At 33.5% G+C, this 16,396-nt stretch overlaps 1 protein-coding gene across 3 annotated transcripts in view; it reads right to left on the reverse strand.

Annotated features, from left to right (window-relative positions):
- Nucleotides 1-16,396, reverse strand: part of PAN3 (poly(A) specific ribonuclease subunit PAN3) — a 129,936-nt gene that overhangs the window by 12,328 nt on the left and 101,212 nt on the right. For all 3 annotated transcript variants that reach the window (XM_045566845.1, XM_045566843.1, XM_045566844.1), the window contains 6 exons: nucleotides 10,938-11,099; nucleotides 10,585-10,701; nucleotides 10,392-10,493; nucleotides 6,772-6,937; nucleotides 5,518-5,608; nucleotides 925-1,064 (listed from right to left, as the gene is read on the reverse strand). In XM_045566845.1, coding sequence (XP_045422801.1) covers nucleotides 925-1,064; nucleotides 5,518-5,608; nucleotides 6,772-6,937; nucleotides 10,392-10,493; nucleotides 10,585-10,701; nucleotides 10,938-11,099 — 778 coding nt within the window. The remainder of the gene's footprint in view (nucleotides 1-924; nucleotides 1,065-5,517; nucleotides 5,609-6,771; nucleotides 6,938-10,391; nucleotides 10,494-10,584; nucleotides 10,702-10,937; nucleotides 11,100-16,396) is intronic.

Here is a 16,396-nt window from a genome sequence, read left to right on the forward strand (position 1 = left end):
CATCCCCCAATTCCATACCCCAGGGCTGGTCCAAAAAGAAACTGGATCATCCAGGGCTACACAGAAAGATCAGAAGGGACAGCTGTAAGCTAAAAGAGACTGTTGATTAGGATCAATAAGTTCTAATTGCTTCTAGAATATACTAGGAAAAATTTCAAGACTTCCTAGCAACTCTAATATAACTCATAATTATAATAAAGGTGGTAGTTGCCCACCCTCTGGAATCTTCCAATAGTAAATGTATCTTGGGGAGAAGCAATTCTGTGGTGGCAATAGTACACAATGGGTTTCTCCTAAGCCAAATTCATTTCAAATCTATATTCAAGGATTCTCTGGAGTAAAGATACTGGAGCATAAGTAGGGGGGCCCTCTGCAAACATGCTTTCCAGAATGGGTGTTTTGGCCATAGAGTACATAACTGGATTATATCCGAGGCTTATTCATGATGGTTTTCACACTCCCTAGAGCAGCACTGTCCGAAAGAACTCTGAGATGATGGAAACATTCTGTATCTGTGCTGTCCAATTATGTTAGCCGGTAGCTACATGTGGCTGGCTGTTGAGTTCTTGAAATGTGGCTAGCATAACTAAATTTTAAATTATAATTAATATTAATTTAAAAGGTCACATGTAGCTAGTGGATACCAATACAGCTCTACAAGGTGTCCTTTGACCAAATGTTTAAAACGTCAGTAACTAATTTAAACATATCAGTTTATTAATTTATTCTAAAAAATATATATTTAGCCATAAAAATAAACTAAAAGTTGTTTGTGTTTTGCTTGATTTTAAATAATAGGAACTAAAACAGAAGCATTGCTAAAAGGCCCCTTATGAAAATAAGCAATGCCCAAACTTAAAACAAAAAAACTCTGCCTTATCTCATAAGATCATTACATACATTTTATCACATATTGAAACTTACAAAATCAGATTCTTCAGGTCAGAGGAATAGTTGATTGTCACCAGTTCCATGGCTTTCTGTAAATTCTCTCGCTGAATTCCTGCCAAAGAGTTGCAAGCCAAAGCCAACACAACTTTTCCTAATGATATCAGATCTGCTTGCTGACATGAAAGAATAAATATAACTTTTAATTTTTATTTCATAGATACACATGTAATACACTAACATTACCATCTAAATGGAAAAATCATTATAAATAAGCTGTGGAACTTAGGGCAGGGTTCTCAAATATTGGTGCTCATCAGAACCAACTAGGAGCTTATTGAAAAGATGATTTCTGAGCCCATCCCCCAGAGAATCTTACTCAGTGAGTCTGGAAAATGGCCCAACATTTTTAAAGCACCCAGGTAATTCTGATAAAGGTAGTTTTAGGGCAACACTTTAAGAAACATAAAGCAATTCACATGCCAACTACGGACTGCTGCTATTAAATGTTTTTGGTTTTTTAAAAAACAATTTAAAATTTAAATAGAGCTGATATTCTTCTCTATTACAACAAATTTAAGGTTACTATACACTTGCTTACACTTTTCTCATTTTCCATGACTCCCAGAATATAGTGGGAGTATGAAGAATTATTTGAAGAAAGTTCTCATTAGAACATGTTCTATCCCATTACAGACATAAACATTAACCTGATTTTAGAACATCAAAAATGCTACAAACTTCAATGATATCCCATCTGTCTTTGTTTCCAAACAGACTATTTTTAATCATACTATCACAGATCTCTGAGCTTTGGAACCACCTGTTTTCCTTTTTTTTTAAATTTTTTTTTATTTTTAAAGATTTACCATTCTGAGGCTTTCCTTCTAAAAGGATTTTCAAAAGACAGCTGGCTGAATTAAGGTAAGCTCTTTATCATCTATTATAACTCCAGGAAACACAATGGTCATCCCAACTGGCCCTGCTTGGTAGGTAATTATTAATAATCACATGGCTTGGAGAATGGAATAGCTCAGAGTTAATAACAAATCATCTGAAGTAATTTCTACAGAAGATTTCTGTAAATCTTCAAAATCTGAGAAATCATCTGAATTATTAGATACATGTTCATTTACTGAGTGTTGTTTATTATAAGAAGTTTTCAAGCCTAGCTGTACATTAAAATCACCTGAGAAGCTTGAAAACAAACTAAAACAAACACCACAAAAACAAAAATCATCTAGTGGCCATCCCCTCATGGTGCTATATTAGTCTGGAGTAAGATCTAGGTACTAGAAGTTTTCAGAGCTTCCACAAGAGATTTTTCTATGCAGCCAGGGTTGAGAACCATCAGTTGAGTAGAATATTTGTAACTGGCATATTTGGGAAACTAGCACTCAACCACTAATGAAATTTTAGCACTATATGGCTATCTTTAACAACATTTTACCTAAATAATAAGGACTAACAGGAAGGCAAACTCCATTACTAAAATAACATTTCAAAGTTCAAATTTTAAAATGTGTCCCAAACTAGTATTTGTGAATTTGACACTTTAAACACAAGATCCTATAATCAGTAAAAAAAAAAAAACAACAAAAAACAAAAAAACCAAAAACTGATTATATCAACTACTTTAGAGAAAAGATGCCAAGGATTCATGTCAGAGGAACTTTTTAAGCTTCACTGGTGGTAAAGAGTTGGGAGCCCAGAATGGCAGGAGGGAAGCTGGCATGGGAAGAAACACCATTACTGACACCATCGTTTCTGTCCTCTGGAGGACTCTGCTATAAACTCTAAGAAGGATTCCCCCCTATCATACTACAGATCAGGTAAAACAATTCAAGTTATATTAATGAAATTATGGAAATCTTGGTCAAAAGAAATCAGTATATGTAAATGCTAGCTGTAAATTTCTGTAGGTATTTCAATCTAATATATTAAGCAAAGCAAACTGTAGGTGGTAGTTATCTATCAAGTACTTGAGCAGCAGTTACCAACACACAACCTCCCAACCCTTAAAAAGCAGTAGAATTTTCAGTTTGGCTCCATCCTGACTTGATGCTGTATTAAGTCTCCCTCCTAGAACACTCTATTATTCCCTTTTATGAGACAGGGAAACAAAGTCCAAGATAGCTAAAGAACTGGATGGGTTTAAAAAGTAAGAATATCTGATTTTGAGTACATCTCACCACCTCTCTAAAGCTGACTCAAGCTGGGAATACTCACTTTTAGAAATAAAGTACACATGTGACATAATCTGGATTAAATTAGAATTGATTTTTTTTAAACAAATGAAATTAATGGAGTCTTGCTTAATTAAGAATGTTAAACATTATAAAAACTCAATAACTCTCCTTTCCTTATTTCCCAGCTAAATAATTTTCCATTTGTTATTCTGCTTCTTACCTCCATCTGTTTTTCCCCCTATTTGTTGAATTCAGGAGGTTTTTCCCCCAACTCATTTTCAGTTTCTTCCTGATTCTTGATTTCTTTCTCTGATTCTATCTATGGCTCTACTTATGTCCATTTTACTGAAAGTCAGTCTCTATTCACGTGTCTGAAACAGACTATGAAAAATAGACTACAAGAAACAATGCACTCCTTTCTTATGTTCCCTCTTCTCTGTAAAAATCACACTCCCCTTTTTAGTACTATCTTTAATTCTCTCCTATACCTTACTATAATAAGCTACATGAAAAGTCATCTATCCATAAATACCACAAAATAAGAAATAAAGGAAAGAAAGTCTGATATATCCTTTAATGCTGAAAAAATAAAGAGAAAGTGACAATTGGTTGAAGGTTGCCTGATTTTATGAACGAAGGCAGTTCCTGACTTACAAATCAGTTGCCCTAAATGCTTACTTATTAATAGCTGGTTGTCTAGAACTCAGGATCATTTTTTCTTATGAAGAGTTTTGTTTTTCAAGGTAACTACACAACCTGTAACACATAACTGGAATACTGCACATTTACAAATAAAAGGTAGACACTGTTGTGACACTCACAGAAAAAAGAAAAATCAAACTAGTCTTGTTTTATACTAGTAATTTTAAAGAAAAGGAACCCTATTCAGAAAAGAATAAGGAGACAACTGTAAGGCATATGTTTTGTTTTTTAATGTGGACGGGGGTTTCTAGATACTTATAAGTTGATGGCACTGGCTCTAAAAATGTGTAATTTTCCTTCAAAGATTTAATATGATTTGCTTGAATATATGAAGATCACTAGCATTAACAGTCAATAATCAATCACTTTTGGAAGTACAAAGATTATGAAGAAAAATTAATCGAAGCTTATTAGTTAAGCACTAAGTAAGTATAAGACAGAAGATAAGAAGGAAAGTAAGCTAAGAAACAACCACCCTAGATAACAAAGAGGGAGCAAAACCCCTTAGGCAGAAGAAAGTGCTGCTGAGGAAAAAAAGAATTAGGCAGATTCCTCCTTATAGTGCCCACTAGATGTTGCTATCAACCAGGACAGCTTGGCAGCTGTTGAGGTTAGGTAGGCACAAGCAGAGGGGAAGAAAGATGTGAAAAGTCTGCATAAAACTGAGTGCAATGAATGCCTGTAAGTCTTGGGATTGCACTGTCTGTGGTTCAGTAGCAAAGGTTTGTGCATGAATTAGAATACTAATACTACTTAGACTTTACTTCTCACTTTGTCCTTTCTTTTCTTTTTGTTCTCAAATTTTGTCTCATATAAAGTAAACTAAAATCTTCTTTTAAACCTTTAAACAAAAGAAGTTGAAAAGAGAAGAGCAATGTGAAGGTATTTCTTTCTCCATGTGATTAAGAGATTCTGCCTTATATCAACCTCTGTAAGTTAATAAATGTACAAAAAAATCCAAAAACTTCTTACATACAAAGAACTAAAACTGTCTTAAAATCACAGCTGTCTAGCCTAATGTGCAGTACTGCAATACAAACTGAATGAGATGAAGTATTTACTTTAATCACATTACTTGCAGAGTAATCAAGGTGAAAGCAACTATTCTTAATGCTTAAAGGGATAGGTTCTTACTCTCCTATACCTTATATTGAAATCAGGAAGTAAGAAATAGCAAAATAGCTAAGAATAACATGAGGCCTAAATCAACCCTAACAGAATGAGGCCAGACAATAACCAAATTCTGATAACGTATAAAAAGTGAATGATACACTCTGACTAAACAAAAGAAAATGGCAATCCCACAACATGCCTTTGAAAATATTTCTAAAATTTTACGACTGGTAGTAGGACAAATGTTCTACAAGTAAAAATACTTGGTGTGATTAAAGAAGTGAAAAGAGTAGCATTTAATATAACTCTTTCAGCTGACTAATCTGTTTTAATCCATCTATGCTGAGGACAAATTTCCCAATCACATAAATACATTTTCATTTTGAACAGCTAGAGTCTCTGACACTGTCATTAATTCTGTATATTCCAACCTATAGGGCTCTATGCTAAGTACATCACAGTGGCTATGAAATACACATTCCAAGTTTGCACAGAAACCACCCAAGAATAAATTGAAACCTAGGCTTAAATCCCTGAAATACTTTAAAATAAACAAAATTTGTCTTTAAAATAGAAAAACAAGATTTAAATTATTAAATAAGTATTCATATTAATTCTTACTCACCTGGTACTGGGCCATTAATGCCAAAGGATTATTATTTTGGCTGTTATCAAATGTTAAAACATCAAAAACTCCAACACAATTTACTCGCAACCTTAAAGGACCAGAGAATTTAAGAAAAGAATTACAGTAGGTTTTTTAAAATTATGTACTAATGGAAATTTAACATTCCCTATAATATTAGGAAGGATCTCAGACTGCTTAGTCAAACTCCATCCCCACCCCCACATCATCCACCACTCATTTTAGAAATGAGTAAATTAAGGCTCAGAGATAGGCCTACTGTTACAAAAGTCAGTAACTGATAAAGCCAGAACTGTAATTCACATCTATTGACTAACAGGTCAGTGTTCTTTTCACCACTCCAAGCTGTTTATTACACATCCACGAAAGAGAACTAGTTAGTTTCCTAACACTTGATAAGATGTACTAGGCACTGTTCTAATGATTTTACATGTATTAACTCATTCAAATCTCTCAATAACCTTATCAAACAGGTACTTTATAAATGAGGAAAATGAAGTTAATATTAGCACTTGTCTAACAAGGTTGTGAAAACACAACTTGAAGAAGTTAAGTTACTTTTTTAAGATTATATAGATAGTAACTAACAGAGTCACAATACAGACCCAGATCTTCAGCTATGCTGTCTAAGACAATTCTCAAAATTAATAGTAACTCAAAACTCAAGTGAAGTCAAGACTGGTAACTCTGTATCAGTGGTTCTCAAAGCATGGGACTCAACTAGCAACAACAGCATCACTTAGGAACTTGTTAAAAATGCAAATTCTCAGGCCCCATCACAGACTTACTGAATGAAAAACTCTAGGTTTATCAGACAATGTTCACAGTAAAAGAAAACAATTTTAAAGGAAAAAACCTACAAAACAAAAAACTCTAGGAGTAGAGCCCAGCAATTTATGTTTAACTCAATCAATTAAACATAATCATGAATCAATCTAGGTGATTCTGGTTCATGCTAAAATTTGAAAATTATAGTTCTACACAGAAAAGTTGTATTGCTGTTATTTCTGTACTGCCCAAATCCTAACAACATATACCTCCTTGACCCTTTCCCCATTTTATTAAGAATTCAACTTTTTTTTTTAAACTTACAAATGAACTCAAAGTCACAGCAGTTCTTCTGGATAGAATATATGAAAAGGTAGAATTAAAACAAATCATCGTGCTTTGTTTACTAAGCTGTCAAATGAAAGATGCATAAGAAGAAAGAAGCCAAAACTCAAATGTTAGTACCTTGTTTTGCCGGTTATCAGAATCTTTGTTGGGTCCATAACACGACATGCCAAACCGGCTGTATGAATGGTACGCAATGCAGAACTCAGTTGGACAATATATGCCCAAATAAGAGATTCTGGCAATAATCCTGCATGCTGTCTGGGCAATGGTCCATCATGCTGGCCTATATAAAACAAATTTAAAAATGACATCTTTATTTAAGCAACCAACTAAAAGACTGAAACGCTTAAACCAAAATTAATAAAGAAAATTCATGGCACAGCGTGTGGATTTGTGTGTGTATGTGTGTGTGTAATTTTAGACTTTAAGAAAGAATTTAAGAGAGAAGTCAAAGGTTCCTATGTCTGTGATTATACTTTTTATATTGTTAGCAGAAGTAGAGCTCTCAATGAAATGCTCTTTTCTATGACCACATAATGACTTAACAATAAAAATTACTTAAAGCAAGAATTTATACTTAATTGTTAACCAAATAAATATAAATTCTGATTAAAAACAGGAACTGTAGAGATTTCTATTTTACTTAAAAGGTGGATAATCCTAGGCTCTATTACCGTTTAGGTATGTGAGAGCTGTTCATTCTGTGGGATATAAAAATCTCTATCATCATTTATGTTCAATGTTTATATTCTGTATACTGCTCAGCCTCCTCTATTACAGAAATGTTCATTAGACATTATAAATGTTCATTAGACCCAATTCACACACAACCATAAATGTAAAACACTGCATGTCACTTATGCATAATGATGAAACGCAAACATAATCTGATCTACCATGAAAAGTCATCATTTTTATTCTACCAACTCTTGTAACTGCTTTTTGATAATATTTTCTAGATCATGGTTAATACTCAAATCAGTAGAAAAGGAGGCATATAAATTTAATCCATATTTTGTAATTATTTCAGGGAATACGACCTTATATTTATATTGTTGTAAACAACCTTTTGTGAATCAGGTATAAAAGCAACAAAAATAAGTGGTTAATTATGGAAATAAAAAAATAAAAAATAGGAGCCTATGGCTGGGGATAAAATTTCTAGTAAGAAGCACATATAAAATTCAAAATTATTACTTCTGAATTTGGACAGAACTGAAAATACACTATATAGAAAATAGTTTTAGATGACTCCCAAAGTGGTTCTAGTGATAAATGCCAAGACAATGTCAAAGATGACTATGAAGAGTTTAATTAAAACTATGTAATAAATCTGGTAATAAGGAAAAGGAATATTTATAGCAAACACAATAGTACTGTGTGCCAGATTCTGTTCTAGTTGTTTTACCCACATTAACTCACTTTAAACTTCTTATCAACCCCTACGTGGTATGATATTATTTCCATTTTCTCAATTAGTGTACTTCTTATAACATGTGATTTTTAAATTTGTGTTAAGATAATACATTGCACAGTGTAAGCAAACAATAGACTTCCATGCATGTATGGTATGTTTAGGGAAGTTACTACCATTCAAACAGTATTTTAAAATATTAGAAAAAGGACTGCTTCCTGTGAAAATTAAACATTAATATATCAAATAATCAGACAACACCAAAAACAGAACTGAAGTGGAAAAAAAAATGGAAAAGAATGTTATCAAAGAGTGGTTCTCAACAAGGGTTGATTTTGGCCCCCAGGACATTTGCCAATGTCTGGAGATATTTCTGGTATCACAACTGGAGTAGAATATGGGGTTGCTATTGGCATGCATTAGGTAGAAGCCAGGCCATCTAGTGGGTAGAGGTCACTGCTAAACAATTCTGTAATGCACAGGACAGCCCTCACCAAAATAATTATACAGCCCAAAATGTCAATAGTGCTGAGGTTGAGAAACCCAGCTATAAATTAAAGCCAACAGTCATTTCACAGGTGTTATTACTAAAATAAACTTGAACAACAACTCTATTCATATATAGGAAAAGTTCTACCACATCCCCTTCAACAAAATCATGCATGTGTCTACAGATGACATTGCAAAAGGAAAAAAATGACCACACTACATGACCAGATTTTTAATGTGGGACAGCCATGTAACCACAGCTTTCTTTTTTCAACTGTCAGAAGGCAGAAAGCAAAGTTACAAGCAAACAGAAGTAATATATTTTTTATCTATAATTAGATTCTTTAAAAGAGCTGCAATCTAAAAAATACTTTAATGTGGACTCAAATCTTTCATCCCCCTCCATTAATTTCTATTAGTTATATATTCAAGAAAATCTTTAAAAGATTAAAAATCATAGTAAAGAATGTGATGCTTCTTTCTTGCCCCCAAAACCAGAAAATGAGACCTTACCCATATATATATATATACACAAACTAATTAATAGACATCTCAAAAATGGATTTACTTTTTCTCAGAAATCATTTACCCTTTAATAAACATTTGTTAGAATATAATTAAAATACAGTAGTTCTTTGCAAAAGTTGAATGATAAAACGATTCTTTAAGTAAATATCAGAAAGGGGCAAAAAACAAAAAAAGGAGAAAATATACCATATTAAAGTTACTTGAAAATCTATTTTGAAAACTGATTCCTTAAGTAACATGGAATCCTACCTTTAAACAAAAGCATTTGTTTAGGGAAATAATTACATAAACGATGATATATAGTCACAGTGGGAATCACTAAATTATATTCAGAGAATATAAAAACTAGGCAAAAATACTTATAATAAGTGAAAGATACAATGATGTAAAATGATAAAGCAATGCAAAGGCAGACAAAAACAAAACAAGACTAGAAAGAAATGTATCAAAAGATTCATAATGCTTATACTTTGCCAGTGAAGCCATAAGGATTTTTCTTTTAAATTTATTAAATTTTCCAAATAGGCTGGATGTGGTGGCTCACGCCTATAATCCTAGCACTCTGAGAGGCTGAGGTGGGAGGTCTGCTTGAGCTCAGGAGTTCGAAACCAGCCTGAACATGAGCAAGACCCTGTTTCTATTAAAAATAGAAAAATTAGCCAGGTGTCATGGGGTACGCCTATAGTCCCAGCTACTCCAGAGGCTGAGACAAGAGGAGCGCTTGAGCCCAGGAGTTTGAGGTTACAGTGAACTATGATGACACTACTGCACTCTACCAGGGGTGACAGAGCAAGACGAAAAGAAAAGAAGAGAAGGGGAGGGGAGGGGAGGAGAGGAGAGGAGAGAGAGAGAAAGAGAGAGAAAGAGAGAGAGAAAGAGAGAGAGAGAGAGAGAGAGAGAGAGAGAGAAAGAAAGAAAGAAAGAAAGAAAGAAAGAAAGAAAGAAAGAAAGAAAGAAAGAAAGAAAGAAAGATCCAATCATCTTTATTCAGAAAGCTCATTTTTAAAAGAAAATCATATTCAAAGGAAAAAAATTTTTTAACATATTGTCTGTTATTTCAAACACCAGATATTTATATGAGTCTTCCACAACTCATCTCATCTCAGTAAATCCACAAAATCCATTATCTCCTAACTTTCTTGCAGATCAACTCCGTTTCTTTGAGACAATTCTTTTAAAAATGTAATAGGGTTTTTAAGCTGAGTGATTACAGGAATAAATTTATATGTATTTTACAACACAAAGCTATTGTTCCACTGAGCAAAAGCATTTGCCAAAACAAAGTTTGCTTGCATCTTTTTCCTACCCCACTTTCTCTTTGTGAAATAGGCATCAGCATTAGGGTCATTAAAGTGTCTGTTCATCATGGTTTCTCCTCCAGCATGGAAATCATATGCAAACACAAGAGCTGAAAATAAAACACAAACACTCATTACTGAAATCTGGCTTCAAATAATGAAGCTCACCAGCAGAAAGACAAATTATAAGTTACTACTCACAAGGCTCGGCAAATGCCTTAGTGGTAAATACTTCACGCAAAGTGACAATATTTGAGTGTTGAATTTTTTTCCACATATCGACCAACACCATACACTTTGTATTAACAAGACGAAAACCTGAAAAGGAAAACTTTTCTATTACAGTAAACTGTAAATGACATCTATCATATTCCATCAGAAATAAGAAAACACTATATTTATACATTGCTTATGAGGTACTAATTTCCAAAAGAAAACAATACATTTATTTATTGTCCTTTAAATTCATATGTTAAATAAATTAATTTATTCAAGAAGGTTTGAATAATCTCAGCACAAATATTATTATAAAAGATGATAATTTATTTCCTTACCATGTATCCTCCGAAGGCAATATGGTAGATCATCTTTGCTACTTACAGCTTTGTAGCAAGATGTAATGTACCCAAAATTACTTGATTTCTGTATCCGGTTGGGGGGTGGCAGTGGTTCTAAAGGGAATAGGCTATGATAGCTGTCAACTTCTGCAGGAACTGCTAAGGTAATTTGTAAGAAGACAACTTTAAGTATAGACATTCATAAATCTCTCACAGTAACAAAAAAGAAATCAAATCTACTATAAACAATCATGCATTACAACATATTTTTGTATTATAGGATAGTGTCAATGTTTATAACAATTCTATAAAACTATGGCTTCACTATCAATATAAATAGGCATAACTAAAGTTCATCCATTCAAAAACATTTCCTATCTTTTATAGCACAATATAAGTTTGTTTCTCAAACTATTATCAGAAATAATCTGGGTTATTGCTTAGGTACTAAATATGTCTGATTCTGATGCTGAGTAAAAATCAAGATAAATTTTGCTTCTTTAACACATTGACTGCCATGCTAGAAAAAAAAATTTTTCCCTGGGGCCACAGTGTTTTATTAAAACAAAAGGATTCTTCCTAATTTGTTATTTTTTATTGTTTTCTCTGCATGAGTTATGTGCAACCCAATCCACATTTTTAGAATTGCCAATATTAATTGTAACAATAAGAACATCAACAAGTAAGATTTTCATGAACCAACTGCAGGGTTTTGCTTCATGAAGCCTCGGGCTCAAAACTAGCCTGAGTTAAATACAACTCACATGGCAGTTAATAAAATTAAACATTTTATTTTGTACAAAATATATTCAGACAATGGTATTTAACACATTAATTCTTACTTTTTAAAGTATAAAGAAATTCAAAACAAATCACATTAAATTGAGTAGTATGTACATGTATGTATATGTTTGTGTGTATATCAATGTATGTTCCTATAGATGTGGCAATCTGTACCAAAACTCTTAAAAATCAATCTTTTGCTCAGTATGAACAATTCAAGGAAATTATCTCCCCCAAATAATTGAGAGATGGACAGCTGATAGCAGTGCTCACTCCAGGTGAGTAATAGTGAAAATATCAGTAATATAAAATCATAAGAATATGAAACTGGTTATAAATAGGTATTAGAACAGCCATTCAGTGGAATATTATTTTAATCCCTAGCAAAACATTAAAAAAGAAAGCAACTTCCATGCTCCACATAGAAAGAAAAATTGTGTTTAAGAATATATAATGCATAGAGATTTGCTCATGATACACTGTTAGGCTCCAAAAGCTGTATATCTTGAATCCAAATTTGCTATTTCATATAAAACCAAGAAAGTTATACACTAAAATATATTCAGTGGTTGGTTTCTCTACAGAGGATGAGCAATTTATTTTCCATTCTTTACTGCTCCCTATTTTTAGAGCAAATGTGTTACCAGTTTTATAATCCAAAAAGACAAGTCGTTTTTCAATACTTCAAATAAGACTAATTATGTTTTCCAACATAATATGAATCTATGCTTCCACTCTGTTAAATGTCTTGAATGACTTAGGAATGTTCATGATATTTTAAGTGAACAGAAGATAACTGAACATGTAGGATAATATATGCATAGAAAATCAACGAGCAAGGAATATAGCCAACTTTAACAATGCTAACTTTTCAGTAGAGGATTTTTATTCTTTTCTTTACACTACTCTGTATTTGCCAAACATTTTATAATAAACATGTTTAGCACTATTTTTAAAATATGGCATTAAATCTTTTTTAAAAACCTACAAAAAAAAAAAAAACCCACAGGTGATAATTTTTGACTTTTGGTGAGAAGTACAGGTGAAATCCTATTAAGAAAACTTTCATTAATTCCAGAAGACAGGTTCAAAATGATCCCTCCTTTGTCAAATACTTTATACTCATTATCTCCCAGCAATCCTATATGGTAGGATTCCCTAATTTCATAAAAGGAAAATAAGGATTACATAGCGTAGAGAGGGAGCTGGGACACAAACCAGGGTTATCTGACCCTATAGTCTTATGCTTTTACTCCCTAGATGACATTTTGGCCACAGTGCAAAACAAACATGGATTGATTCAATGTCACTTTCAGTATCAAATCCAGGTCAAGTGCAAGTTCTATTGAAATAAAGGCAGCAGAGAGCCGGGTGCAGTGGTTCCAGCTAGTCAACAGGCTGAGGCAGGAGGATCACTTGAGCCCAGGAGTTCAAATCCAGCCTGGGCAACATAAAGAGAACCCGCCTCTTACAAAATATAATAAAGTAATAAAATAAAGGCAATATAAGGGAGTATACATACAAGTGAATATAGCTGTAACTTTCACTTTTGCCCATTTACTACTTTTATTTGAATAATCAGTATCATTTCCACAAAGAAACCAGATGATAAATTTTGTTTCCTAGCTATTTCATTAAGGAGCAATTAATACAGGAAGTAATTAATTTCAAATTAGTAAAAATGTACTGAGCACCCACTATGCACTAGTGAACACATTTAATCAAACATGAGCTCTTTTAGAGAAAAATAAAGAACATAGATTTATACAAATCATAATACAACAAGGCAAAACAGCTATTAAAAAAGTACAATTCACCATGGCACTGGTTCATAAACTTTCACACCCATCAGAAACACCTAGAGGCTTGTTAAAGCAGGTTTTTGCACCCCATCCCCAGAGTTTTTGATACAGTAGGTCTGAAGTGGGGTCCAAGAATTTACACTAAGTTGATAAACAATAATGAAAATGAGGCCACTGGTCAAGAGACCACACTTTGAGAACCACTATGCTATGGAAATACATAGAATGGAGCAATTCCCAAGGGTATTAGGAAAGATCTCATAGAAGAATTGACATTTTTTACTACAAAATGAAGAATAAGACTGCTTTCAATGGGCTAAAACAAATGAAAAGGGTACTTTGTGTTAAGGGAGTAAATAGAACAATAACTACAACCAAGGCCTGCATGTGTACAACGCATTCAAGAATGGCCAGATATCATGTGGTAAGAGCATAGGGTATACCACATAGGAGGCCCATAGCAGAGATAAAGCTGAAAGAGGTACACTGGGATTAGTTCACAGGGAAATGTAAATGCCATGCTAAGGACTTGAAATTTAGTATGCCAAACAGTGGTATTCAAATCACCAGTGTGACAAAGGAACTGAGTAAGGGACATAATCAACTAAAAATCCTATGCTTTTAACTCCTTTATCCTGTGACCACTTTCAAGCAAGTCATGATGAATTTTACAGTTTGTAGGAAAAAATTTCTGCTTCAGTAGAAAATTATCCATTACCTAAATACCCTCAGGGGTTGGATTCTGATTCTATGGAAGATATTTTACAACCACAGGTAGCTGATAATACTACAAAATAATCCTTCTCTAGACATGAATATTCTGTCCTGTCCAGAAGAGGTTTAATCAACTTCCCTCCTTCCCTGTGGAAACACTAGTTTGCACATTTATTTCAATACTTCTGATCTATAACATGTCTTATGTTACTGGCTCCCCTCATGAGTTAAATAAAATTTGGCACAAACTCATTTTTATATCTATATGTCATGATTTTATCTTTTTCTAAAAAATCATCTTTTAACAACTACATTTCTCAGTCTACCCTGAAGTAATCATATGTGGCCTAATATTAATCTTAAAAAGCTAATGTTTCCACTATTAGACAAGAATATTCATTGTTGTTCTGTTGTTTTCAGTTCAATTTAATAAATGTGCATAATTAAGCATGAATAAAGGGAATGGGGTGCCCCCATCACTGTTAGCTACTGAAAGGGTTACTATTAAGGGTACCCTAGAGGTAAAAGCCAAGAAGAAAATCAACTTGGAAGATTACATCTCACAGAGGTGCATTCAATTTTCAGTCTGGGGCCAAGTTCCACCAGACAGTATTAAAAACAATGATAAAAGGAAATTTTAGTTTCTTTCCCCTATTTATTTCCCCTCAAAGAACATCACAACGATAGGCTGGATAATAAACACTGATATCTACGATTCGCTGTAGTAAATCTGCAGCAGAGTTTCTCAACCTCAACACTACTGGTATCTTGGACTGGATAATTCTTTGCTGTGAACAACTGTACTGTTACATTGTAGGATGTTTGGAAACAGCCCTGGCCTCTATCCACTAGATGCCAGTAGCATCCTCTTCTAGTGATGACAACCAATAATGTTTCAGACATTGGCAAAGCCCCCTGAAGTGCATAAAATCATTCCTGGTTGAGCCCCACTGATCTATGGGAAACAGATTATGACTTCAGAGTTGAGAAGTACTAATTTGATGAAAGTATAAAGTATGAAATATAAAATGAAAAGAATGAAGATAGCAAGACCAAAGATTAATAAATGAGTCAACATGAGACTTGAAAGTTAATAAAACAGTCAACATGAGAAATTAAAAAGATCAGAGTCAGAGAAATGACAAAAAGAACCATTTAGTTAAACCATGTTTGAAGCCCAGTGCACAGGATTAGATTATAACCTTCAGGTTGTGACACTCAAATCAATTAGTCCATGTCTATGCACGACCTGCTTTTATTTAATTATTCTTAATAATGTAATAAGTACCTGCAAACTCAGCACCCAAAACAAAAAGCTCACACCTTTACCATAACCTACATCTAACCATATGGTCCTCTCTACAAACCTCTGCCTGCCTTCTCGCTCCCTTCCATTCCTTTTTATATAGTTTTATTACATCTACATGTATTCCTCAAAAGTGTATTATGTATGTAGGTATATGTATGAGTATATGCATACATACATACATAAATAATACATATAATTTTTAGTTTATAAAATGGTATTGTATGTAGTCTCTTGTAACTCACTTTTTTACTTATTATATTACTAAGATTTTTCTGCATTGTTGCATGGCAGTATACTTTCTTCATTTAAACTGCTGTAACATTCCCCTGTCTGACAATATCACAATTCATCCACTATCCTTCAAATGGGCATTTGGATTGCTCAAGGTTCCTGCTGCTCTGAACACTGTTTTATGAATATCTTGTACGTTTTCCAATTGATAATATACAAGAGTTGCCTCTATCTAGGAGCAGAACTGCTGGATAAGACGGTATACAGATATTCAGCTTAAGGAGTTTTCCAAAGTGGTTACAGGTTTACCAATTTATACTATCCCCACCAATATGCACAAGAACCTGTGGATCTAGATACTACACTTAAAAAAAAATTTTTTTTCAGATTATGGGTACATAATAGTTGCAAAGATTTGTAATTTCTGAGATGGGGTCTCATCCTGTCATTCAGGCTCAAGTGCAATGGTGTGATCATAGCTTACTGCAGCTTCAAACTCCTCCTGCCCCAGCCTCATGAATGGCTGGGACTACAGGTGAGCACATACGGCTAATTTTCTCTTATTTTTTTAGAGTTGAGTTCTCGCTATGTTGCCCAGGCTGGTCTCAAATTCCTGG

This window comes from Lemur catta, chromosome 13 (genome assembly GCF_020740605.2).
Source record: "Lemur catta isolate mLemCat1 chromosome 13, mLemCat1.pri, whole genome shotgun sequence".
In the NCBI taxonomy this organism is placed as follows: domain Eukaryota; kingdom Metazoa; phylum Chordata; class Mammalia; order Primates; family Lemuridae; genus Lemur; species Lemur catta.